Source organism: Amblyraja radiata, chromosome 14 (genome assembly GCF_010909765.2).
Source record: "Amblyraja radiata isolate CabotCenter1 chromosome 14, sAmbRad1.1.pri, whole genome shotgun sequence".
In the NCBI taxonomy this organism is placed as follows: domain Eukaryota; kingdom Metazoa; phylum Chordata; class Chondrichthyes; order Rajiformes; family Rajidae; genus Amblyraja; species Amblyraja radiata.
In genome coordinates, this window is record NC_045969.1 from 33,518,042 (window position 1) to 33,544,057 (window position 26,016).

General features: G+C 40.7%; 1 protein-coding gene across 5 annotated transcripts in view; it reads right to left on the reverse strand.

Annotated features, from left to right (window-relative positions):
* Positions 1–310: 310 nt before the first annotated feature.
* ddx3x (DEAD-box helicase 3 X-linked) overlaps positions 311–26,016 on the reverse strand; it is a 32,292-nt gene continuing 6,586 nt past the window's right edge. Inside the window, exons 3-18 of one of the 5 annotated variants that reach the window (XM_033033074.1) lie at positions 24,432–24,482; positions 20,737–20,787; positions 15,149–15,272; positions 14,068–14,256; positions 12,884–12,983; positions 12,525–12,660; positions 12,177–12,268; positions 11,995–12,093; positions 11,032–11,192; positions 8,743–8,887; positions 7,572–7,716; positions 6,941–7,122; positions 6,647–6,764; positions 6,399–6,552; positions 4,861–4,974; positions 311–3,070 (exon numbers count right to left, since the gene is read on the reverse strand). In XM_033033074.1, the coding sequence (XP_032888965.1) occupies positions 3,043–3,070; positions 4,861–4,974; positions 6,399–6,552; positions 6,647–6,764; positions 6,941–7,122; positions 7,572–7,716; positions 8,743–8,887; positions 11,032–11,192; positions 11,995–12,093; positions 12,177–12,268; positions 12,525–12,660; positions 12,884–12,983; positions 14,068–14,256; positions 15,149–15,272; positions 20,737–20,787; positions 24,432–24,482 (1,889 nt within the window). In that variant the 3' untranslated portion in view covers positions 311–3,042. Of the gene's footprint in view, positions 3,073–4,860; positions 4,975–6,398; positions 6,553–6,646; positions 6,765–6,940; positions 7,123–7,571; positions 7,717–8,742; positions 8,888–11,031; positions 11,193–11,994; positions 12,094–12,176; positions 12,269–12,524; positions 12,661–12,883; positions 12,984–14,067; positions 14,257–15,148; positions 15,273–20,736; positions 20,788–24,431; positions 24,483–26,016 lie in introns of all 5 variants that reach the window. The other 4 variants (XM_033033073.1, XM_033033072.1, XM_033033076.1 and 1 more) reach the window with 4 other exon arrangements.

Here is a 26,016-nt window from a genome sequence, read left to right on the forward strand (position 1 = left end):
GAATAAACTCAACTCGCCATAATATTATGTGTATGAAGGAACTGCAGATGCTGGGTCGCGATCCAAAATGTCACTTTCCTTCTCTCCAGAGATGCTGCCTTTTCCTGCTGAGTTATTCCAGCTTTGTCTATCTTCACCATATTACGTAGTCAATAATCTAATATCGTAGGGTTTAGTTGAAAAAAAAATTACCAGCATAAAAATATTTTCAAATAATCCAAACATGCCTCAAGAAGTTAAAATTCAAAGTTTGGGATAAACCAAATCCCTTTAAAACCCACTCAAATTTCACAACAACCAAGATAAATCATTAAATTGATGCAGCTCAAACTTTTTATTGATAAAATCATACAAGTAATGCACAGCTGAGTCTTTTTGTGCAAGAGCATAGCATCTAAACTATTATAGAAAGCAAATTCTAGATCTACGGTGACTAAAGGGTATTCAATGCACTGAGCAAGACTGGATACTCATGCATTGCAATAGTTATGTTGTAGGAACTTGGAGCATGAAGAGCATTTCTACAATTTATGAATGTTAGGTCTAAAAACTACAACTTGCTTAGAAGTGTCAAGTTGAATACCCAAGTCACTTAATATGCAAATGCAACTAAATGCAACAATAAAGTGATAAACCACATGTATTAAATTTGCTCTTTGCCAGACATTCACTAAACAAAACAAATTGGAGTACCATAACATTTTGCCGTTTTCTAAACATTTTTCCTCTAGAATTTTAAGAAACTCTGTCCAAACCTTGGCATATTTTATTTCAGATTTGATCAAATTACCCACATGAATGAATTTGATAGGACAATGGGAATTAGCGGCAATCACAAGGCCGACAGTAGGTTGTGGTTCAGTTTCTGACTCTGGGTCCAATATGACCTTAACAATAAGAGCTCACACTACCCCGAAATATATGTATATATATTCACGCATACGTTGACATTCAACATTCAAGTGCCAGTGTTTTTGGACTGTCTTTTGGTCAAGTTACTTTTTCGGGTTTTCTTTGAACTTTCAAAGAATCACTTTTAGGCTTACAAAAACAAACACAAAAAAAATTAAATATTTGTCAAATGAATAAATATTACACAAAACTAGCAGCAAAAATACCTAGATCTGTTGTGTGCAAATAGTTAATTCCCAACTGTTAGACCCCCATGGTCCCAAAATAGTCCTGGTTTGGTATCTAGCCTCTCTCCCACCCCTTCCCATTTTAATTAAGCTGCATTTGACAATCACTGCAAAGACTTGGAGGTTCAAGAAAATGCATGCAAGACAAGACATCGGTATATAAAATATTCTCTGAATGTGCATTAAAATAAATTTGTTAAAGGTATTTAGATCTCTTATATAAAACCTGATGGGCACAATGTATAAGGGCCTAAATCTACCTGTATAGCACCATTCATCACAAGAGATTAGCTCAATACTGTCAGTGCATCTACTTTCCATTGATGAGAATTTCAGTACAAGAAGGCACAACACAATAGATGTATTGCACTTGATACGTTCTTTTGCTACTTTTCAGTTTGATCTCCACCACCCAAATTTTCCAGTAGTTTTTATACTGGCAGTCTGGCCACCTGGGAAAAAATAAGCTAAGAAAGTCTACCCCATCTTGGCAGTTACAAGTCAACTCACCTGACTGCATTGGACAGCTCAACATTTAAACAGGTGGGAAAACTAATCTTTGGCCAGATATAGCGGATTAAACTGACTATTTGTCCATGTAATGGACAGTGCAAAAGGAAACCCAAGCCACTATACTATAGTGGATATGCGATCAATTACCAGCGTTGGCACCTTGTGCAGTAATGTGTACATTTCCATTCTCTGTGATCTCCAAGCATCAAACCTCAGACCCTAGTGGAGCAACTTTACAGAATCTACAGTAAACAGTTAAATGCGGCTTTTCTGAAATTCGTAACGCAGCTCGAGTATACACAAATGTAATTCAGTAAAGAAGCCTGCTGCAGAGATCTTTCTGTTCGTTCCCCTTGACCAAAAAACAACACTAGCATGCGCATCAGACCAAAATCAGCCGAGTACATCTGTAGTCACTCGGTGCTGTGGTCCATTTAGCCATTCTGAAATTTCAAATTTCCTTTTAGATATGGCAGGCATTTAAGATTTCCAATGGATGGGATTTTCATCCATATCTAGAAACTTCAAGTTTTCAAAATCCCCTAAAAAAATACATTCCTAGCTACTTTCTGCCCACTCCAGGCAAGCCTGAATTAGTTAACTAGCTGCCTTTAATGTTGTCAAGTTACTTTATGTCAAGTTTTAACTTTTGCATTTGCTTAATCGGAAACTGCAGTGCATTGAAACTTGACTGTACACATTGTTGGAATGGCTTGTAAAGCTACCATGTCCCCAACAGATATCTATCCAGGATAGAGTGAGCAACATCGTTTCCCCACAGTAGGGATCAGAATGCTGCAAATGCCCCAAGTTGTCTTTACAGGTCACGCATGTCAAGGCCGTAATGGAGGTCACTGCTTATTTTCAGCCTTGTAACAATGTTAAGTGCAACTGGGTAAATGACTCCTGGTAAAGTCATTTCACCCTGCTTCTGCCAAGGTTTGTTTTGCCCAAGTCTCTCTCAGATTGTGCTAGAGAATGATTGCGAGAACTCAGGCCCAATGAACCAGTAGGACATTAAAAATAAAAGTTCCTCTATAAAGGCACAGTACATTAACATACAAATGATCCTCAGTTACAGAGATAAACTATAAATGCAGCACAGTTTAACATCTATAGCCAATATTTAGTGCTGTTCACGGCCACATTTTCTCCATCGTCTAGGGTTCTTGTTCTTCTGTCATTGCTGTCTTTTTGCATTTGAGCTCCCTTTAAAAATATCCAGAGAATCACAGCTGGTAATGTACTGCGAGTTCTTGAAGCTACACAAGGTATAGTCTGGCTCAGTTACATGTGGTTTCCATTTAGCTTGTTTGGCAAGGTGACATCCACTGGAATAATTCAGTTTCCCCACCAATCCACCTGGGAGTTGTAAGCTCCACCATATCCATCAGCATTGTAATAGTTTCCATAACCACCTGGAAAACAAATATGATTAGTTAGCAAGTTGATACTTCTCTGCAAAAGCTACCAGTGTAGAAGACAACCAGCCTCTGCACAGTATCAGTTACAGCCTTGGTACTAAATCAACAGGGGGAAACATAACTCCTGCTATCCGGAGATTACTGCTCGACATGAACCAGATCTGATTGCAAATTAAGTTTTATTAACCAGGCCTATTAGCAGCATCTTGTTCAAGGATAAACAGTACCACAGAAATTTCACTATGGAACTGTAAAAGTGAGTTTAGAATGAGATTAGCATTCACATGTAACTAATGACCAAGATCAACAGCCAGAGTTCAAGACACATTTTAACCCCACCATAGTAGTATGATGGAAATACACAATTTGAGGCATCAACAGTTTAGTCAATCTATTCACTCTCCTCAGATAGTGGAAAAGTAGTAGAATGTATAGGTTTAAGGCAAGGGGCAAGGAACAGCAAGATTTTATTTTAATAGTATGTACCAGGACTCAACTGCATGATGCGGCAGTAGAAGCAGTAGAATAAGAAAAACAGGCAATTGGGAAAGATGGACCATTGGCACAGATGGGATTAGTTTAGAAAAGCATCACGATTGGTGCAGCCATGGTGCTCAAAGGCCTGATCCTATGCAGTTCTATTTTGTAGCAATTGGGGAAATTAATTGAAATTTAAAAGCTTGCAGGAGTAATTAGAACTGGAAAATAAAAGCTGTCCCACAATGCTATGAAGAACATGAGCCACCGTGTAGACAGATTGCTCCAGATGCACCAAAGTGGATTAATTTAACTCACATCAAATCCAATTAGCAATAAATGTTATTGCCAGCAATAAACACACACCGACCTAAAGGGGCTGCCCCACTGCGGCGACCTAATCTGCGAGTTTAGAAGAGTTTGCCCTCGACTCAAACTCGCAGGATGGTCGACACCCGGTCCTAGGAGGTCACTGGAACTCTCCTTCATGCTCGAGGGAAGTTCCCGCATACTTGTGGCCTCAGCTAGAGCGCGGGAAAAAATTCCGCGAGTAAAAATTGGTCGGCTTGGTCCTTTTTAACTCGTAGTGGAGTCGCTATTTAATTACAGGCAGTCGAGGGCAGCCGTAGGCAATCTCCTTCACTGACCGGGCATTTAAATTGGCTCATAGGAGTTTTCAGGACCAAGGAAAACCGATTGGTAGGTTAAATGCCTGCTGAACTTTATTAAACATTGTCTGACTTCTTAAAAGCGTCTCCACTCCTTCTCCCCCCGCGCTCTCCAAAGGACTTGCCGTACACTGTGCGGCCGTCTTTTACCTTCCTTCATCGCGGGTGTGAATTTCAGACAGCGCTCCCCCGCTTTCCCTGGCCCCCGCTGAGTGCGCGCATGTGTGGTCCATCGATCCAGCTCGCAGTTTCATCGCTGCCGGTGTATCCAGCTCGAGGTTTTCCAGGAGAGTGCCCTCGAGCTTGAAGACACTCTTCTGAACTCGCGGATTAGGTCGCCGCAGTGCGACAGCCCCTTAAGGGTGATGTCTTTAACCAACAGCTTGCAGCTACCTGCTACAGTTAATTCAACTTGTAAGCCAATTCTAAATATTGCCAACTGCATTAAAGGTTGCAGAAACAATTTGGTATGCAATCTCAATACTTTTACATTTCCTTTGTAGCAATGATGTCTAACATTCACACAAAGCAACGCTACTGTTGACAATGGTAGCAAGACACATACACCCTTTCCTTGGTATAGTGCACCAAAAATGTTTGCACATGAAAAATGAATTGCAGGAAAACCATGCAGACAACTTGCCTCCTCCAAATCCTCTGGGGGCTCCATGGCTTGTACCACGACTTCCACGAGAACTGAAGCCACTGCTAGTTTGTCTGTAATCTCTGGCACCAAATCCAGCTCCAAACCGACTGAAATACAGAAGAAAAAAAATGCTTGGTCAAGAAATCATGAATATTACTTTTGAATAAGTGGTCACATGGACTGGAATGAGTGGTGCAATATTAAAAATATAAAGTGATAATCTAGATTTAGAGATTGCACTTCAAAATGGGATGGAAATTTATAGCACCGGTAGGCGGCGCGACTCTCGTCTGCAGCGGCCTCTGCAGTCCGTCTGCGTTTTTATTATTTTATGTCTATGTTTTTATGTAGTTTTTATTATTTTTTGTTGGGGTATGTGTGTGGGGGGGGTGGGGGTGGTGTGGGGTAACTTTTAAATCTCTCCCTGCACGGGAGACCCGACCTTTTCTTTGTCGGGTCTCCGTTGTCGTTGGGGCTGCAACGAGGAGCGGCCTCCAACAGGAAGACCGGGGGCTGTGGTGCCGACTACTCACCTCACCGTCGCGGAGCTGGCCGAGTCCAGAGCGGGTGGAGCTGTGGTGGACGCTGCTGCGGCCCGACCCCCGGAGATTCGGTGGCTGCAACTGCGGGTTTGGCGGACAGCACCGGGAGCCCGCGGGTACCTGGAGGGAGACCGCTTTTCAGGGCTCCCGCAACGGCGACTTCTCCCGCCCGAGTTGCGGGGTTGAAGAGCTCCTGGAGCGGGGCCTACATCACCGCCCCGCGCGGCTTGGAATGGCGGCGGGTCTCTGCGAGCGCGCGCCGGGGGCTCTAACACCAAGACCCGGTGTGCGACCTTGCATTACCCGGCGTGGCTTAAATGGCCACGGGACAATTCGCCATCGCCGGCCGGGGGCTTTGACTTTGACTCTGACATCGGGGGGGGGGGGGGGGGGGGGGGGGGGGAGAGTGCAGTGGAGAGATAAGTTTTTTTGGCCTTCCATCACAGCAATGTGATGGATGTTTATGTAAAATATGTTGTGTCTTGGGTCTATTTGTTTGTAATGTATGGCTGCAGAAACGGCATTTCGTTTGGACCTCAAGGGGTCCAAATGACAATAAATTGAATTGAATTGAATTGAATGTGCTGGCCAATAGATGAAATGTATTAATCCATGTTTTTAATCTCAAACTTGGTCAACCGACCTTTATAACTACTGTTTAAAAAAGAACTGCAGATGCTGGAAAAATCTAAGGTAGACAAAAATGCTGGAGTAACTCAGCGGGTGAGGCAGCATCTATGGAGCGAAGGAATAGGTGACGTTTCGGGTCAAGACTCTTCACACTTTTTTATAACTACTGTATCAAGCTCTGCATACTAACCACTGAGTAGAACTTAATAGCTGAGGATTGTCACATTTTGCATATACCCTGTACTTCATTTTAAAGTTCGATGGCAGTTTTAAAGTTGAGGCAGTCACATAATGTAACCCAATATTGTACCCGAAAGGGTGTGAGATTAGAGAAAGCATATTCAATTTTGCCATTTTACCTCTTGGATCGACCACGACCAGTAGTTTTGTGCTGATTCTCATATGACAGGTTCTCTAGCCAGGATGGTACTTCTTGCTTGGCTTCCACAAGCAGGTCCAGAAGGTCTTTGGTAATATTACTGTTTTTCTCATTAAAAAATGAGGTGGCAAGACCTATGAAAGCACAATTGATCAATATTCCCAAAATATCCAGTGCATTACAAGTAAAGCAGTACAAACGTTAGTTTTATAAAAATTCCATACATACCAAGATTACCAACACGACCAGTACGCCCAATGCGATGCACATACTCCTCAATGTCACTAGGCAGGTCAAAATTGATAACATGCTTGACATTGGAAATGTCAAGTCCACGGGCTGCAACCTACCAATACAAATTGAAGTCAATGGAGATTATAACAGGAATAAACACAACGGACAAAATATAGATTTTTATTAATGCAGGGAAATGGAGAGTGTATAATATTCTTACAACTTGTCAACAATTGCATGCTGATAACTATTGGCTATTTTTAAACACAAATGAGCTTTTGCAATTACCGCAGTGGCAACCAAGATGGGACATTTTCCAGAGCGGAACTGATGCAGAGCTTCCTCTCTATCCCTCTGAGAACGATCACCATGGATGCTGGTACAAGCATAACCCTCACGGTAAAGGAAATCCTCCAATGAATCTGCACCTTTCTTAGTCTCCACAAAAACCAGTGTTAGAGAGTCTTTTCCTAGAAGAGGAGAAAAGCAAATGGTTGGAAGGCATACCTAACCCCAAAATAACGTGACAGAAATCCCAAAAGTAATTCAACAGGGAGTGGGATTTTGCGTTGATGAACTGCTTCTTATGGACAACCAGTTGTATTTGCAAAACAATGTTTACAACAGGTGATTGAGGAAATTTGCCCAAATTGGCAACATAAGTCATTCCACTAATTTCATAAGGGGGGGAAATCCATCAGTGACCCAAGACAGACCATTAATTACAACAAACTGATTTAAGGCCTCCATTTACACTGGGTCACCATTTTAATTGCACATCAACATGGTGGACAACAGCAGAGAGACGTAATAAGTTTCTTGCAGAATACCTCTGTCCATCTTGTGGAAGAGAGAGAGCAAGGAAAATTTTCCAGAGTCAAAGTAATATACCAATAACTTTCAATCTCATGACATTTACCTGTAGCATTCAAGAGATCCAGCAGGAAGGAACGTTTGTCTTGTTCCTCAACCCACACTACTTTTTGAGTAATGTTTTCAGAAGTGGATCCCACACGACCAACTGCCAGAAATATATACTCATCTAGAAAGTCACGAGCAAGTATCTGAGGATGAATTTAAGGAGGGATAGTCAAGCACTTGATCATTGTTTAAAGAATGAAACATTTCCCATACCATTCTCAATGGGTAAACTAAAGCACCAATTACCATTTCATAGAGCAAGATTGCACTATTAACTGACATTTGAAGTCAAATAACACTTGCTGTTAACCACTGTTCAATAGGGATATCTCAATAAAGTAGTTTTGCCCATCTACAACTAATAACAGGTAACCTATCTATTTTAAGTTTCATGCATTGGTTACCACTTGAATTTTGGCATGGGGAAGCATTAAACAGCCCCAAATCAGAAAATCAAGCAGATACCAGGTTTAGTGTCAAGAGTGAATAGTTTGTTATTCCTAGGGAAGATTTCCCATTGAAGTGAAATCTATAGCCTCGTAGTACCATCTTGGGATTTTAACTAATTTGCACTACCAGGGACATTTCAATGCCATTATTGCTTTAATTTCCTTTGAAAACAACCAAACCAGACTACAAATTCACTAAATTTTATCACATAGAACTATTACATTCAGAAATAGGCAGTTCAAACTAGTCCATGCCAGCATTTAAGATCAGAAGCAAATAAACTGGTTTCAGTTTTTTTTTTAATTCTTATGCTTTATTCCTTCTGGCTTGATTCTTACTAACTGCTGCTTCATTATCAAGTGATGTGCTGAAACCCACGTGTAAAGAATAAATATAATTAAGATTTCAATAAACAAATTTAGTAATATGTATTTTCTCTACAGCTCTTCAGGAGAGACATTTGTTATCCAGCTGGGACACAACTATCAGACTAACCAAAGTGCAGGCAATCCACAGCTCAAACCTGCAGCCCATTGAGATTTCCACTATCACTGCCTTGAAATTCAGTGCCAAATTAATTTTAGGATGCCTAGGCTAATGAATCTCTGCTGAAAGTATGGCAAGGTCACATACCCGATAAGACCACCACCCTTTAACAATGAGGAAAGCTCATGCAACTTAATTTTCCCAAATAATCAGTATGACTTTAAGTATCAAACCTGTATTTCCTTTGGAAATGTTGCACTAAACATAAGAGTTTGCCGCACATCCTTTGGTGGCATCGCATCTTGTTCAACAATGCGACGGATTTGGGGTTCAAAACCCATGTCAAGCATCCTGTCAGCCTCATCCAACACCAAGTACCTAATAAAACAGACATTCAACATTTACATATTCAATAAATGTAAAGAACCAAATTCTCTTTACCCCGTATTCCAATATCCAAGTATGGCCCGAGGGCCCATGGCATCAGCCATTTTATGTAGCACAAACATTTACAGCTGTGCAATTTCATGTTTGGTTTAAATAGAAACACCAACAACTATGACCTTTAAGAAGGAATTAGAGCTCAGGACTAAAAGAACATGCTGATAACTCAGTGATTATGTATGAAGATACCCATGATATTTGTATGTTATAAGAGAATAAGTAGTGTACCTAAAACTAAATCAACTGCAACGCAATTCCCAATCAAAGTTGTCTTAAGAATCTTAGTTTCACTAACTCCCATTTTAAATCTAAACAGGATCTTCATTATGGAACATATTATCTTCATGTGGAACAGCATCCCCTTTCCCATCAGAACTGCCCCCTCCATCGACTCTTTTAAGTCAAGACTAAAGACTTATCTATACTCCCAAGCCTTTCCTGACGTCCTCTGAGTGAGGGCTACATGTATATATGTATGTAGTCTGTTTTGTTGTGCTATTCTTATAACAAATGTAAAGCACTTTGGCCAACGAGAGTTGTTTTATAAATGTGCTATATAAATAAATGTGACTTGACTTGACTTCATTAGCATACAAAATAAACAGGCACTACAGCAATTTAGTGTAGAATTTATCATCAATTCTCTGTAGCCTCTGATTAATTCATGTTATCACAACTGGAAAATTATCACTTATTCTTAGTTTCCTGGTTATGTTATTACTTGGCTGAACAAGCTCCTTCCATTCTTACTTGCTACCCCTTTACTGCTGTGTGAAGTTAGATCAAGGCGATTTCTCAACCTATTGTGCATTCGAAAATAAACAAGTTTCAGCAATATCATTTAATTGCCTCAAAAATGGCAGAATACCAAAATGCTGAAATTACACAGGAAAGTGATTTAGTTAAATCCCAGAAGGAGATTCTAGTACATTTAACCGAGCTAGCTCATTTCAGAAATTACTATCAAAGATCCAAAAATGTCTGTGCACGAGATTCCTAGAAAGTATACCAAGGCATAATGGAGATGGCAAGCATTAAACAGATTTAAACTGCATGTTAACGCAACTAAGATAAGGTTTGAATATTTCCCCAACAATAGCGCAATGCATCACAAATTGAATGCAGCATGTCAAGTGTAGAACCGACGAACAAATCACTAGTCCTGTTGCTTCACAAACTGAGAAATCCAGGTTGAATCTATGTGAAGTTTGCATGTTTCTTGACTGCATTGTGGAGAATATATCTATCAAGGGGCATAAATGGTTTCCAATGGCAGAGCAGCAACGTTTTGTCAGAGAATTTCAGTATTCTAGTATCTGAAAATCAGTATTTTGCTGAGGAAATCAGTATTTTTACAGTGCCATTTTGCTGGAAAAAATGTTTTATGTGCAGTCACACCCATGTAAGAGTACAAGAATGCATAACTTTGCTACCAATTGACATGTCTTCTACGCGCCTTACTTGACAGTGCATTCATTGCCATCTCTTTGTATACCGCTTCCTGCATTTAGCACCAGGTGACGGTGTAGAAGCCATTTTGGAAGCCTCCCCCCCTCCCTCCCTCTTGAGCCCACCCACTGTTCTGTAAAATCAAGGCCAATCCAAATGTAACTGCAATCCCACTGATAACCTTTCACCACTAGGCTTATCCAGAATTCTACCACTGCCTCAAAAATAATAAATGGCTCAACTTCCACTGAGAAAGAGAATGCCAAAGACTCATTGTTATACGAGACTTTTCCTATGGGCTTTAAACAGTCTGTGACCCATAGCACTATGTTTAAAGCCCATAGCACTCCAGCCGGTAGTGCTATATTTAGAACCCACAGCACTTAGTTTAAATTCCCACACGTTAAACTGACAGCGCTCTGTTTAAACCTGGAGCGGGACAGGCAGCGACTCTGGAGAGAAGGAATGGGTGACTTTTCTGGTCGAGACCCTTCTTCAGACCGAACTGAACTCTGTATTTAACACAAAATCGTACACCCGTATTCTAATCGCATTTCCGTACAAAATACAGAAAATCCATACTACTTGGCAGCTCTGCAATGGTGCCTTTTTAAAGGAATCTCACATACTTGCAAAAGTCCAGTCCAACTTTCCCCCTTTCAATCATATCAACTAAACGACCAGGAGTTGCTACAAGAAGATGACATCCACGCTCCAAATCTCGAATCTGTTGCCCAATGTCAGCACCTCCATAGACTACAGAAGGGCGAACCTTAGAACGATACGCAAACTGCAAATAAAAATATCAAGTTAATGTAAATCAGCTTCCAATGACATGGATGTCAATGATGTCTTTAACTTGGAAAGAATGCAAGAGAGATTCACCAGAATGTTACTTCAGCTTATGCGCTTAAGTTATTCAGATGTCAGATATGGTAGAATATTTTCCTGGAGGGTGATTTTAGAGGATTGTGCAAGAACAAAGGGCATGGCTAAAGTGAACACTCACACTTTTTCTCCCAGGGTCTAGGATTCGGGCTATAGGGGGAAACATGAGGGTAGTCTGTATCCAAATGAGCTACCAGATTTAGATATCGAAACGGATACAATTAAAACTTTACAAAGATAGTTGGACAAGAATGGGAAAAGTTTAGAAGGCTATCGGTCAAATACAGCAAATGAGACTAGCCCAGCCAAAGGGCTGGTTTCCAGGTGATTTTGTCTGGAGTGATGACAGCTGAAGAGACATGATAGATGTAAATAAAATGGAGGCATATATCAGGTAAACAGAACCTTTGTAAACTGAGGACATAGCTTTAAGGTGACGGACAATATTTGAGATGTTCAGAGCCAGTTCTTTTCCCCTCAGTATCTGGAATGCACTGCCATTGGTGGCAGATATGGTGGCATTTAAAAGGCTTTTAGATAGGTACATGGATATGCAGGGAATGGAGGGATGCAGATCAAGTGTAGGAAGAAAGTAGTTCAACTTGGCATTATGTTTAGCCGAGATATTGTGGTCTAAAGAGGCCTGTTCCATTGCTGCACTGCTCAACACTGACTAAGAGTCAAAACAATTTTAAAACTTTTACCTTTCTGGATTCATCGTATATCTGCACTGCAAGTTCTCTAGTTGGTGCTAAAACCAAAGCAATTGGGTACTGCTTGCGTCGACCATATTTTGATGAATCCTGTTGAATAGATGCATGCATTAATGCTGTTACCAGACAAAAGGACAGTATAGATGAATGGGAGCAGCAATTAACCTCTTTACCTGTGCTTTTGCAGACTTTAAGGCTTCACCTGGACCTTCTGCATATATCTGACTAAGAATGGGAAGCAAAAATGCTGCTGTTTTTCCAGAACCTGCAAAGATGTATAGAACAAAAAGTACGATCACCAATAATTCAGTCAATCCAATATTTGGGACAGTGACAAGATTTGCAAATCATAAGCAATAAAGTTATAGCATGAAATTTGGGGATAAACAAGGGAATTGAGTGGTAGAAAGATAATGCATTGTACTCCAGTTTAAAGGATGCAATTTATTAGGGATTGTTCTTGAGCTTTATCTTATTACTGACTGAATAACTGAAAACGTAACATCCAAAATATGACAAACCTGTCTGGGCACATGCCATCAGGTCCCTCCTTGATATAATGATGGGAATTGCATGTTTCTGTACAGGAGTTGGATGATCATAACGACTTAGTTCAATGTTACCCATTATAATTTCTCCCATGTTTACATCCTGAAACTGAAAAGAACACAAGTTTAAGCACCAAGTTAGTTTCTCACACCCATTTATTTATTGCCAACTCTTGGAAGTTGAAACACGAGAATGGCATACAACATACCTGGTATTGACAGTCATCATGCAGAGTACAGGCTTCACATTTGTATCATTAATTAAAAACTGAGGACCAACATCTAATTTAGTTCTGCAACAATGGGATGTGATTGAATAACAAGATACTTACTGTATCAATATGAGGTGGAGAGTTCGCACCAGTTGCCTCAACTGGAATGTCATCGTACTTCTCAAAGTTAATCCCCGTGTTGCTCGCTGAAAACAATTCCCTAGAAGAAAACCAAACCATCTACTTAAAAAATGAAAATCACTGCTTTCCTCCATTAAATGCAAGACCTTGCAGGATACTTCAACTAGAATCACATTAGATCTCAATGGTTCTTCCCATTCTTTGACCTGCAGCAAAAAAGCTATCAAATAGAACTAAAGGAAATCAGAACTATTCTGCTGCAGTTTTTTTGGATAGGTTTGTTTGGAGTGATGACTCAGCATTGCTTCAATTAAATTAATGGTCCCTTCTAAAATTCAAACATAGAAACTATGCAGCAGGAACCAGAAACTCAAGATCAAGGTGAATATACATGGAAGAACCAAGTACTGCATTGCGCAATTCCCCAACAGCTTCTTACCCTTCACCCACAAAATGTTTAAAATTCCCTCATTGGAATCAGAACTTGCTTTTGCCCAGGCAGTACATGAAGGCTAATTCTAAAATCACCTAATGAAAAGCAAATCTAGTTTACCAGGGTATTCTGGCTGCACAGACTCCTTGGGTTAGGTTATGAGCAAAATCGTTACTGACAAATATCGTGCATTCCATAATTTGGGAATCGTGAAACAATTAAATACTAGCAAGGTTATGAAACTAATTCACCAATCTTTTTGTTGCGAGCCTTAGTCCCACTAACCCTCTATGCAAAAGAGTTACCAATTATGGGAAAGCTTGGAACCATAGCCCAGAGAGGAACAGAATTTACTTGGAAATTATAGAAGAGTATCTGTATAGTAAACTGCTTTATCCAAGACACCATATAACACATTAAAGGCCTTCAATACAGATCAAGATGAATTGAAAAACAGCGAAAATATTAGAATGCAAACTTCTTACAATTGTCTCAAAGGGTGACATCGACTTAGACTTGGGGAGTCTTGCTCTACATCTCTCTCCCTGGACTCTGGTCTCGACCTGAAACGTCACCTATTCCCTTTCTCCAGATTCTGTCTGACCCACTGAGTTACTCCAGCTTTGTGCTTACCTTGAGTCAAGAGGAAGGCTGGTTTTGAAATGACAGCTGAAAGAGATGCAAATCATTTGAAAATCTAGTGTTTACCATCCATTCATGCAACACTTACTGTTCCATGCGTTCGTTTGATGGCAACTGTTTTGACCAATCATCTTCATCTCGTTTGTCTTCAACCCAGCGGCTATTTCCACCTTCACGAGTGCCATAGCCACGATCCATTCTGCCATATCCACCACGGTCATTGCGGCTTCCAAAGTTATCATAAGCACCTTCATTGCCCCTGCCACGGTCATCATACCTGATGGGAATGTAGAAAGAAAAATATAATAATAATAAATACTTTATTAATCCCCTTTTCAGGGGAAATTCAGATGTCCTTGCAGCACACTAATAAAAATACAACATAGCATTAAAGAAGTTTAACATTAAAACATCCCCCCACAATGGTTCCCACTGTGAGGGAAGGCACAAAGTCCAGTCCCCATCCCCTTGTCCACCCATGGTCAGGCCTATTGAGGCCTCCACAGTCGCCGCCGCTACGGAGGCCCGATGTTTCAGGCCCTCTCGCCGGGTGATGGTGCTCCGGCTTCGGGAGAACCCGCTCAGCGGCTTGGGGTGAATGGAACGGCCGCTTCCTTACTGGAGACCGCGGCTTCCAAGCCAACAGGCGGCGCTGCACGGAGCTCCACCACGGCGATCTCGACGAGGGATCCCAGGCCGTCGATGTAAAGTTCAGCGCCGCCGCCCGCTCCACAGACCTGCAGCTCCGCGATGTTCAATCGGCAGCCCCCCCCCAACATGTTCCAGCGCGGCAACCCAGGCAAGGCATCACCCACTCCGCGACAGCGCTCCAGCGCTGTGCCGCCGCCGAAGCAGAGGTTCTGACGGGTCCCCTCAGGAAACGCCGCTCCAGACCCCGATAGTAGGCCGTGAGGACGGGTCGAAGGTGCTGCTCCGAGGAAGGCAGCCTCTCCGACCAGGTAGGGACTTGAAAAAGCAGTTTTCCCCTCCCGCCCCCCCCCCCATAAAAAGATTAGACCCCCAACTGCACACTTGAACGTACTAAAAATAATAAAAAAGTGAAAATAACGGACAGCTGCAGGACTGGCGGCGTACTCCCCACAATTCAAGGATAAATTGAAAAGGGAAGCAAACTTTTGTTAATTGACACAGCAACAGATTTAGCTCACCTTCCTCTGCCACGATCATTGAAGAAACTTGATTTTCCCCTGTCAGCTCGAGATCCAAAACTGCTGTATGGATCCCTGACATCCTTGCTACTCCATCCTCCATCAGTTTTCTCATTACCAAAACCTGTGATTAAAAAAGAATGCCTTGCAAATTTACAACATGAAACATGCAAGCATGGGAGCTGCAACAGGATGAGCATGTTAAGTGGTGCTTCAGTTATAATCTATTTTGGGTAGTCTGAAATGGATCAGGACACCATTTGTAGATTAGCCACAAAGCAGTCAAAATCAAAGTCATGTGAAAAATTGAATATCCCCAAGTGATTAGCTGCTCATTGAATATCTAAGAATGTTTGCGCAGTATAAATTGTTAGTTATACAAATACAACCAATTTGAAAACCTTCCTCTCCCCTTACTGAACAACTCTTCCAAGAGAACTACTTCAATGCCTAATAAAATTTACTCCCTTTAAACTGCAAGTCCCAACCACAATTTGAGTCAGAGCTGCACAGGTCTTCTGGACAGGAAGTAGCCATTGTACACATTTAACTTTTCATGCTGTCTGTGGACCTAATAAATAACAAATGATTGTTTTTTATGTAGTGCATTTAATTCTCTTCAACATTAAGTTTCTGTGTAGGTATTGAGGGAAGTATTTAAACCTGTTGAAGTCATTTGTAAATCCTTAAAGCTAAGCAAATCTACCAAAGATTCTCCAATAGGGGAAATTTCCAATGAATGATAAAAATGCTGGCAATTAAATAATTTAAAAGTTCTCATTTTACAGCCAAGCATCCACTGATGCCTTCTCTGAAATTCTTCATTTCACCTCAGTCTTAACTTACCACGTATTCTACCTTCTACATAGCAGACATGAGCACACCACATTTTAGCTCTTTCAGTTTTAGAGTGAAGAATTTTTGGGTAGATTCACATCTACAATTTTGATCATATTTCCTACAAGATTAAAATTTGTTGCATTCATTTTTAACCACAAAGATACACTTGTTCCAGTTTGGCACTTCCAGAAGGTAAGAAATTCTTCCCTCCCCTCTGCCATTTTCATAACTGCACCATTACAAACCAAGGCGATAAATTAAACTGCAGCTACAAGTACAAATCACTTCAGACTTGCATGGTGACAGATAGAGGATCTGGTGATAAATTTAAGACCAATTGGCACTTTTTCAAAAGAAATATAGCAAGTTTGGATTATAAGCAAAAATAAAGAAACCTAGGCACCTGGATAGAAAGTCACCAGCCTCAGGCAACAATTAGCCATTCCTCTTTGTAAGAGAATCATTTGGGCAACTGCTCTCAATGTCATACTTTAGGAAAGCCAAAAGCATTTACTTCAACTATTTGACATTTCCACGTTCAATTTATTTATTTAAGTGCACACTCTGTCAAAGGCACAACAAAGGCAAGATTTAACAGACTTTTGCTTCCTAAATATCCTCATTCTTATGCCCATCAGATGGACACAAAAAGCTGGACTAACTCAGCGGGACAGACAGCATCTCTGGAGAGAAGGAATGGGTGACGTTGAGGTTGAGACCCTTCTTCGGAGTCAGAAAGGTTTCAACATAAAACGTCACCCATTCCTTCTCTCCAGAGATGCTGTCTGTCCCGCTGAGTTGTTCCAGCTTTTTGGGTCTATCTTCAGTTTAAACCAGCATCTGCAGTTCCTTCTTACACTTATACCCATCAGACCTGCTTTCTCCAATTGTGGCCTATCAGCCTTAGTCATCTTTCCAATGTTACCTTAAACTTTCCTTGGAGCAAGCTTGATCAGCTCACCCCTAAAGCAAAATTTGAACAAATCACAATTAGGATAATACTGCAATAAGGCCACCTGGACCAGCACGTCACTGGGCACCAGGATTAATTGATCAATTTCAATTACCTGCTCTGCCACCCGTGTCACTTTGAATGGATCCTCTGTTCAACCCACTGCAGTCACTGTCATAACCATTTACCCGACAGTGTCTTCCAGCATGGTACCCATTCATTGAGCCATTTCCTCCATGTCCAGAATCCCAATTTTGATTAATCTTACAGTTTACATGAGGGGAGAGAAAGATCTTTCAGCAATATCAGAAAGCTTAACCAATTTAAGATTGCATGGCTCCAACACAAACCACAAATATTTGAACAGTCTACAACAAAATGTGTTGACAATACCACTCAATTCTCTACAAATTTCAACTATCAAAATCTAGGACCAGAAACAATTATTTGCCAGGAGTCCTTTCACAACCCAATCCAAGGTATCAATATATACTCTGTACTGGGGAGAAACAGGCCCTTGATTCCTTAACTAGAGAAAGCAGTGGATCATGCAAGTTCAACTCTGTAGAAAATAGAAAACAAAAAGTAGACACCAATTGAATTATGGAAAACTGCACATCCGAGCAGACACCATTGGTGGTGGGGATATGGAATGAGCTGTCCGAGGAGGTACTTGAGGCATTTGAACTACTGCAGATGGGGCACCTTGGTCAGCATGAGCAAGTAGGACGGAAGGGCCCCTTTCCATACTTCCATGTCAAATGTGTACTGGACAGACTTAAAACTACCTTAACCCAAATAGGTGACAGCAACTAGGCACATAAAATGGGTACAAGCAAGTTTGTTGGATAAACAAAAACCTATGGTTTCACACCAAACTGATTAACTCTGTTAACGTTGACATCAAAATTAGAAGTTTATAACAGGCAGGACAGTTCAATAATTTTTTTTTTTTTTTAATTGAATCAAATCGGAGACATTCTTGCAGTAATAGAACAATCCAAGTAGTTTCAAGCAGGCCAACACAAGAGAAAATAGAAAATGTAATGAATTATCAGGAAATAAAGGTTATGGTCAAGGTGTGATATTGCGTAAACTGCTCTGCCCAAAAATATACATGGCTAACATGACAGAAAGCACATATCTCAAAAATGGACATGCAGCAGACTGATTGGTTAGGGTTAACAATTCAAAGTGGCAGAGGTGAGAAATGCAGCTAAGAGCTTATGGTTTGCAGAATTGGGAAAAAGCTAGAAGACACCAAATTTGAGGCAAGGTGGAATCAATCATCCAGAGGTCTGCAACAAATTTGATTAAGGGAATACCTAATAGAAAACTTAAATCACAGGTGTACAATGATGCAATCTGGCAAGAATGCAAACACAATCAAAACTAAATGGAGTGAGTAGAGGAGCACAGGGATGCAAGACTACTAATTAAAGTAACAGATCATAAAATGGATGATGCAGGGATAGAATAAGTTGATATTCCAATTTGTATTTAGCATTGAATCAGATCATGCCAAAAAGTGCTACAGGTTACACCACTTCTAGACAACATAGAAATACTGAAGAGACTAAATGTTAAAGATGCCAACAGTTAAAATTCAATTCTATGGAACATTGTTCCTCCCAGAGATGGAGATCAGACAACCAAACTTACTATGTTTAAAACTAATCAAGCACTCCTTTTGAAGTGCAGAGGACGCCACATCTGAAGAGAGGGAGGTGTACAAGTTGATAGCATTTACCATTTTAAAAGGAACAAGTCTCATTTCATCAAGCCATCATTAGCAGATAGGGTACAAAGCTGTTAAGCTGAGATGCCAGTGCCTCAATGCAGTCACAGAGCTGACATACTGCCGATATGCTTCTGTCAACCAAGATGCCATTTGAACAACAGCAGATATCTAAAAAGCATTTGATTAGGTTAACTCAAAGTGACACGGATGTTCCCAAACTACAATGTGCAAAACATCTGCATTGTTAGCTCACTCACAAAGCAATTCATTGAGACTTGTACTCAACACAACAAACATGAACTCGGGACTGATAAGGTCATACAAGGTCAGTGACAAATTTTGCGATAACTAACCAGTTTCTTCAGGCAGGTTGAGAACACCAAAGCTAGTGTTGCAGTCACAAATCTGAGAAATGCAAGTCAAATTCACCAAGCTGGAATTACAATCACTGGCGACGGCAGGTCAAAAAGCTATTATTTGGCAACCAACATACAATTTCTCCCCCTCCACCAGAACCGCATGAATCCATTGGCAAAACTTGCAGCTCTAGAAGAATTATTCTCTGTAAGAATAAACCAACCAACTTTCTTCACAGGATGCTGCATCACTTTGCTGCTAGTTATTTTCCCCAGAGCTGCCAAGTTTTGTCAGAGCATTTCAGTATTCTAGTACCTGAAAATCAGTATCTTGCTGAGGAAATCAGTATTTTCACACGGTTGCTAAAATAAATGTCCTTTTTTATGTGCAGTCATATCCATGTAAGGGGACAAGAATGCATAACTTTGCTACCAATTGACATGTCTTCTACACACCTTACTTGACAGCGCATTCATTGCCATCTCTTTGTATACTGCTGTTTGTACTGTTGCTTCCTGCTTTTAGCACCAGATGATGAAGAAGCCATTTTGGAAATCTCCCTCACTCCCTCTCCCTTCCTCCCTCTCTACTCCTTCCTTTTTTTCTCCCTCCCTCCTTCTCCCTCTCGAGCCACCCACCATTCTGTAAAATCAAGGCCAATCCCAATGTAACTGCAATCCCACTGGTAACCTTTCACCACTAGGCTTATCTACCACTGCCTCAAAAATAATCAATGGCTCAACTTCCACTGAGAAAGAGAATTCCAAAGACTCATTGTTATACAAGAATTTTCCTGAACAGTCTGTGACCCATAGCGCTATGTGTAAAGCCCATAGCGCTGCAGCCGGTAGCGCTACATTTAGAATCTGCAGCCGACAGCGCTTTGTTTAAATTCCCACGCGTTAAACTGGCAGCGCTGTTTAAACCAGGAGCGGGACAGGCAGCGACTCTGGAGAACGAATGGGTGACGTTTCTGGTTGAGACCCTTCTTCAGACTGAACTGAACTCAGTATTTAAAATCCGTATTTAACACAAAAATCGTACATCCGTATTCTAATAGCATTTCCTAACATAATACGGACAATCCGTACTATTTGGCAGCTCTGTTTTCCATATTACGCTCAACTATTTGTTACGACAACTTGGTAATTAATCATAGCACAGCTAATTAAACAAATGATACCTCCAAATTCAGTTGCACATGCATTGTTAGTAAATGGTTCTGCTGCCGTGCAGTAATACACTAAATGTGGCACAATGGTCCAGCCAGACTACTTTAGTTCTTATGGCCACCTGCTAGGGGCCTCTTTGGAAAGACAAGCAACTGTACAAGCCATTGTTTGTAATATACAAACAAAAAACTGTTGGTAGTAGTGACAGGCCACCTACAAGCATCTCTCAATATCCCACCAGCATGGAACAGCTTTTACTCAGAAAGGCATTAAACTGCAGTTGGCTTTAGACTTAAATTGGGGGGCAGGATTGGGAGTGTTACAATTAAGACTCCTTAAAAACATTTTTGTTTAGAATTTAGTGCAGTCTAAATTAATGATTTTAGCATTTTGCTTGTTAGCATCCAGTGGAAGAGGGAATTCTCCAAATTAAATTTGTTACTAAAAACAAATTTGTTAAACAATTTCTGCAAAAGACTATTTGAGGCCACCATGCTTTTTGCACACAAATACATAGTGCACTTACAGATCCTCAACATTGGGAAATTAGAGTGATTTGATCCAAATGGATTATAAACTGGAAAAGAAATGGCAACTATCAAAATTTGAGATGGAAACTAACTTGGTTTGAAAGTTTTAGCAACAGATGGACAAGATGGTAAATTTAACATGTCTCACCCTTAAAAGTGATTAAACCCAGTTCATAAAAATTATGTTCTTTAAGATTAAACATTACACCCAGTCAACTGACAAACCCAAAGATTATTCCTGACAGTAATTTGTTCAAAGTGCAATAATGTGGGGAATTAGCACAACTCCTTGCTTGAGCACTTCTATACTGAAGGTACTTCAAAACATCTGTCTTTGCCACTAAGTTTGATTGCATGCTTGCTAGACAGGAGGGATGGGGATGGATGGTAGAATGTATTAGTAATGTGGAACTATCTAAATCCAGGAACAATTACATTTAATCATTTAAAATCTGAAGGACAAACCGGTTTTCCTAAAAATTGAACATTTTTATCTAAGACATGCTCAAATTCTACACACATCTTTTAATCATTACAAATCCAACACATTTCAAAATGTAGAATTCAAACCTATTCTGCCATTATCCCCATTAAAGTCCTTCAAGTTGAGTTAACATCAACTTATCCTGGACTAGCCACATCGAAGCAATGGCAAAGTACACCAACTCCTATACTTCCTTAGAAGGCTTAGGAAGTTCAGCATGTCCCCAGCAACTCTCACCAACTTCTACAGATAAGTTCTGAGTAGAAGCATTTTATCACAATGCATTCAGTAACAGTTTCTTCCCTGCTGCTATCAGGCAACGGAATCAGCCTGTTAACAAGAGGTAGATCGTAGCTTAGGACCACATTGGAAACCCTTGGACTATCTTAATGAAATTACCTTGCACTAAGTGTTATTCCCTTTATCATGCATCTGTACACTGGACAGCTCAATTGTATTTGTGTATTGTGACAGGTTAGCATGTAACAAAAATGCTTTCCACTGGACTTTGATACATGTGACAATAAACTAAACCAAATTTGAATCTGCCTGAATCCGCCATTTTGTAATCTGAAATCACCATCCCACCATCACTCCCCAGACATGACCTCTTGGTCCAGCAAAACAAATACAGCAAGGCTCTTGAACCAAGGGTGATAGTTTGCAAATCCTCTGGGTCCATCCAGAAGATTTGAGGATTACAATCACATTCTCCAACCACTAAAACCCCAGGATGCAAACCATCATGTCAACAAATCTGGTCAACCTTCAACCCCATTAGTCTACCCACTTCCCTAAAGTAAAGGAAAAAAGGTGCAGAACAACCAATTTCAATGGGCCTTCAACCCAAAATAGTACCTCTGCCTGACCAGCTGAAATGCTGCCTGACCAGCCCCAACTCTGCCATCAATTAAAGCAAACATTTTGATTTGCCAAAGGTTGTTCTAGTTATAATGCCCTGCAGGTCATTAAAATGTTTTGGGTCTTCTACCATGATCACCAATCCAAAATAATTTAGATGCTGAAGAACAAAACAATATAGCAGCGTTGCTAGTCTTCACTGCAAGGCATTTCCTGATTCTTGGGAGAAAGATGAATCAGGAGCCCTGGGGATAATGTCGGTCCATGGCACCTGCAGCTCACCACAAAACAGTGCATCAGAGAAAAGACCTTGCAAATTACAGGACTGCATCAGTTGACGTCTTGGACAGAGGCAAATGGCTACCATTTATTATCCTACGTTTAGCATGCCTAAATAAAATTGACAAGTTTCTGCATTCAATGTTACTACAAATTCCATAAGAGGGAATCTATCTCCATTTTTGGGTAATGATCTGTAAATTTTGAGGGGACAAATATCCATTACGTGAATAGGGCTTGCCTTACGCCTTTCCTTGTAATTACTTTAATAACTTAATTAGCCACGGTTGGCACATCCTTCATGCAATTCCTTACAGGAGCATACCTTAGATTTACCCGAGCTCAATATCATTGCAGTAGCCTCAAACAAAAAAGTTACAAGATTCAAGCTTCACTCTCAAACTGGACCCAGAAGTGTTATTGCCACACTTTCCCCTGGAGATCAGACTAGGAAATGTAATTCCATTGCGTTGCGCAATACCAGGTCTAAAATACTTGAACCTAGGTTGATGCCCCAATACTCAAAGAAACTCCCAAATCACTTCTAGATTAGTGGGCATCATGAAATATTCTTCTCAATTCTATCCGCAGCAGTGTTCAAGCAGTCTTGTACTGCTGTGTAAATAGGGACAAAAGTTAAAGACCAATAATCTGCAAGTATTCAAACTACTCAACTGCTTTAAAAAAAAAAAACTAGACAATAAATCTTCAATTTTAGTACACTCATTCCATAATCCCTTACACAATCAGATTGTTTGCAAGTTGGAACCACCCTAGGTAGAAACAAAGAACTGCAGATGCTGGTTAATACACAATATATCTAAGAGGTCTGGATCCGAAACATCACCTATCCATATTTTCTACAGATGCCGTCTGACCTGCTGAGTTACAATAGCATTGCATTGTTGCACTTTAAAGTCAGGTGCCAATGCTGTTGGTCAGCACCAGCAAGCCCTCCTTCACCAGCAGCCACACCATCCATTTGATCGTTGCAGCTCACTTCATACCAACTGGCTGACAGCACTTTCTTCAGGCCACCGCCAGGATATGCTCAGTCACCGTGGGGCTCCCTATCCTCTCACCAGCTATTGCTTCTTCATGTTAGCCATTGCTTGGTCCACTCCGCTGCTCCCCCTCCGGAATCACTGAAGTCTTCAGGGTAGACAAAGCAACGGCCAACAGAGGGAAATGGCACCTGATGAGAGCACCCTACAATGCCCAAGCTTGCCTATGAACAAAGTGCTGTTAACCGGACGGTGCGGCAGCCGATGAAGAAAGGCTTGCACCTCGTGGAAGACGTCAGTGAGTTGCCCATTGTTGCTCTCCACAGCCTTGCTTCCTTTCCCAGTGTCACACCAAACCTGGACAACACTTATAACTGAAGCAAATGGGAACCACTCGCCATCTTCCTGTTGCAATAACACAGGTCATTCATAAAACAGGACCAGCGATTGTGCATTGTTTACCCAAGTATATGTTTACGCGCTGGGGTGTGCCTCTATAGCATTTGAGAAACTAGAGTGCTTGTATCCACACAAATTTACATTGACTTTTGGATAATTCACGTGGAAAACGTAGTCAAAACAAGCATCTTAATGTTGAAGAAAGAACTGCAGATGCTGGTTTAAATTGAAGGTAGACACAAAACGCTGGAGTAACTCAGCGGGTGAGGCAGCATCTCTGGAGAGAGGAATGTGTGACATTTTGCTGCCTCACCCGCTGAGTTACTCCTCCATTTTGTGTCTACCTTCATCGTAATGTTGAATTAGTCATCAAAAATACAGCTATAAGCATTACCGAATATTTACAGATTTAGTGCAATATAAAGATAACGGAATTTGAGTTGAATCAGAGCATTGAGCACAAAAGATGCCATAATGTAAAGCAATGATTTATCTACAAGCATAAGCTTTACATATGGAAAATGTTAATAACCTCAGACAGTTTGGGTACCAATGTCAATTCCCAGCAGTGCATAACATTCCCCTCCCCATAGTTTCCGGATCATCTCCAAAAATTGAGAATACCCCCGAGTCACTCATTAGTTCCGAGAATGATATGACTTACCATTTTTGGATGCTTCTTTATTTCTTAGATGTGGAGGAATGTAACGACCTTCTAAAGATGGGGAAGAGGTAGATACAACAATGGAAATATTCAATATGAACAAAGTCATTAATCTTAAATTATTTTAAAAATCCATTTAAGCAATTCCCAACATGAGATATACTCTTGATCCGAGGTGTAAAATGCTATCTCTAACCAAACATTACTGTGATAGATCTGGAGACAAGAGAAAGCTAATTTTAAAATAAGTTTAAGTAAAAAAAAGTGTTGTGCTGTATGCATTCTAGATGTTGCATTTGCCTTAGTGGCTTAAGGAAATCCACGAGAATGTTAGAAATGCACTCAAGTTTAGGATTCAAATCCGGAGTAGGGGTTCCCCCCCCCCCCATTCAGTAAACTGCAACTTGAGACAAGTGATGCTCCTCTCCTCTTCATTATGGCAGGGGCCATGTTTTGGGAAGGAGCTTACAACTGATAGCCAGGGAAGTACAGAACATTGTTGATAATGTATACTAATTTACATTCCAGAAAATCACAGTGGGTGAGGTCATAGGTTCTGCTGACTTTGCTTCGGCTGGGACAGGTGCGCTCAAATTAGCTGGGACATCCCTTCCACTACTCAAACTGGGCCATGCCATCAATTGAGGGAATCTGCAGTGATAATGCTTTTCAATGTCAAGGTAGCAGTTGGTTAATGTCAAGCATGTGCAGGGTCCTAAAACAGATTTTAAATAGGATTACTAGTTGCCGGAAGGCAAATATGGGTTTGATGACAGCTGGTTATTGAAACAAATGTCCCTGAAAAACCTGAGTCTTTTAAAATGACTACTTCCACGGTCAGAATTACTCCAAATAGCTTTTAACGGCCACATTTTAACAATTCTACAACTGCCATTGTCAGGATTTAATTCTTGTCAACAGATTACTTCTAATTATTGTAGTTAATCACTAATCCATTAGCACACCCTGCTAGAAACCAGAGCCACTTTTGATTGCTTAAAAATGAACACCAATGATACTGGGGAAAAAAGGGCACTAAAGTTTGTAGGCTACATCAGAAATCTAATTTGCTGCTGCCTAGCCCCCCTCGCCTCCTCGTCCAATAATAATGAATATTTTTTGGACGAAAACAACTTTAAACATGCTTTCCAACCAGAACCTGGTGGGTCATATTAAGCTAGGTAGAACACATCTTCGATTTGCAAATGTAATGCCAAATTTACAATGATAATGGTTATGATCCTGATGGGCAAATAAGACAGCTGCACTATGCATAAAACAGCACCGGAACAGGCCTTTAAGCCCACATTAGCAAACTCAACTTCTTAAAAAGGTTCTGACCATTTATCCTATCTATACCATTCAATTTTATAAACTTCTACCAGGACTCCCGTGAGCCTTAAACACACCACAGAAAACAGACCAACTTTGCCCAAACTCCCATTACAGCCCATACCCCCTCATCCAAGCAGCATGCTGCTATACCTGCCTTAGGCACCCAGACTGAATATAGTCCAAAAACAGCCTAACAAAGACATCAAAACTCTACATTTTTGTCCAATTATGTCCTAGCACTGATCCTGGA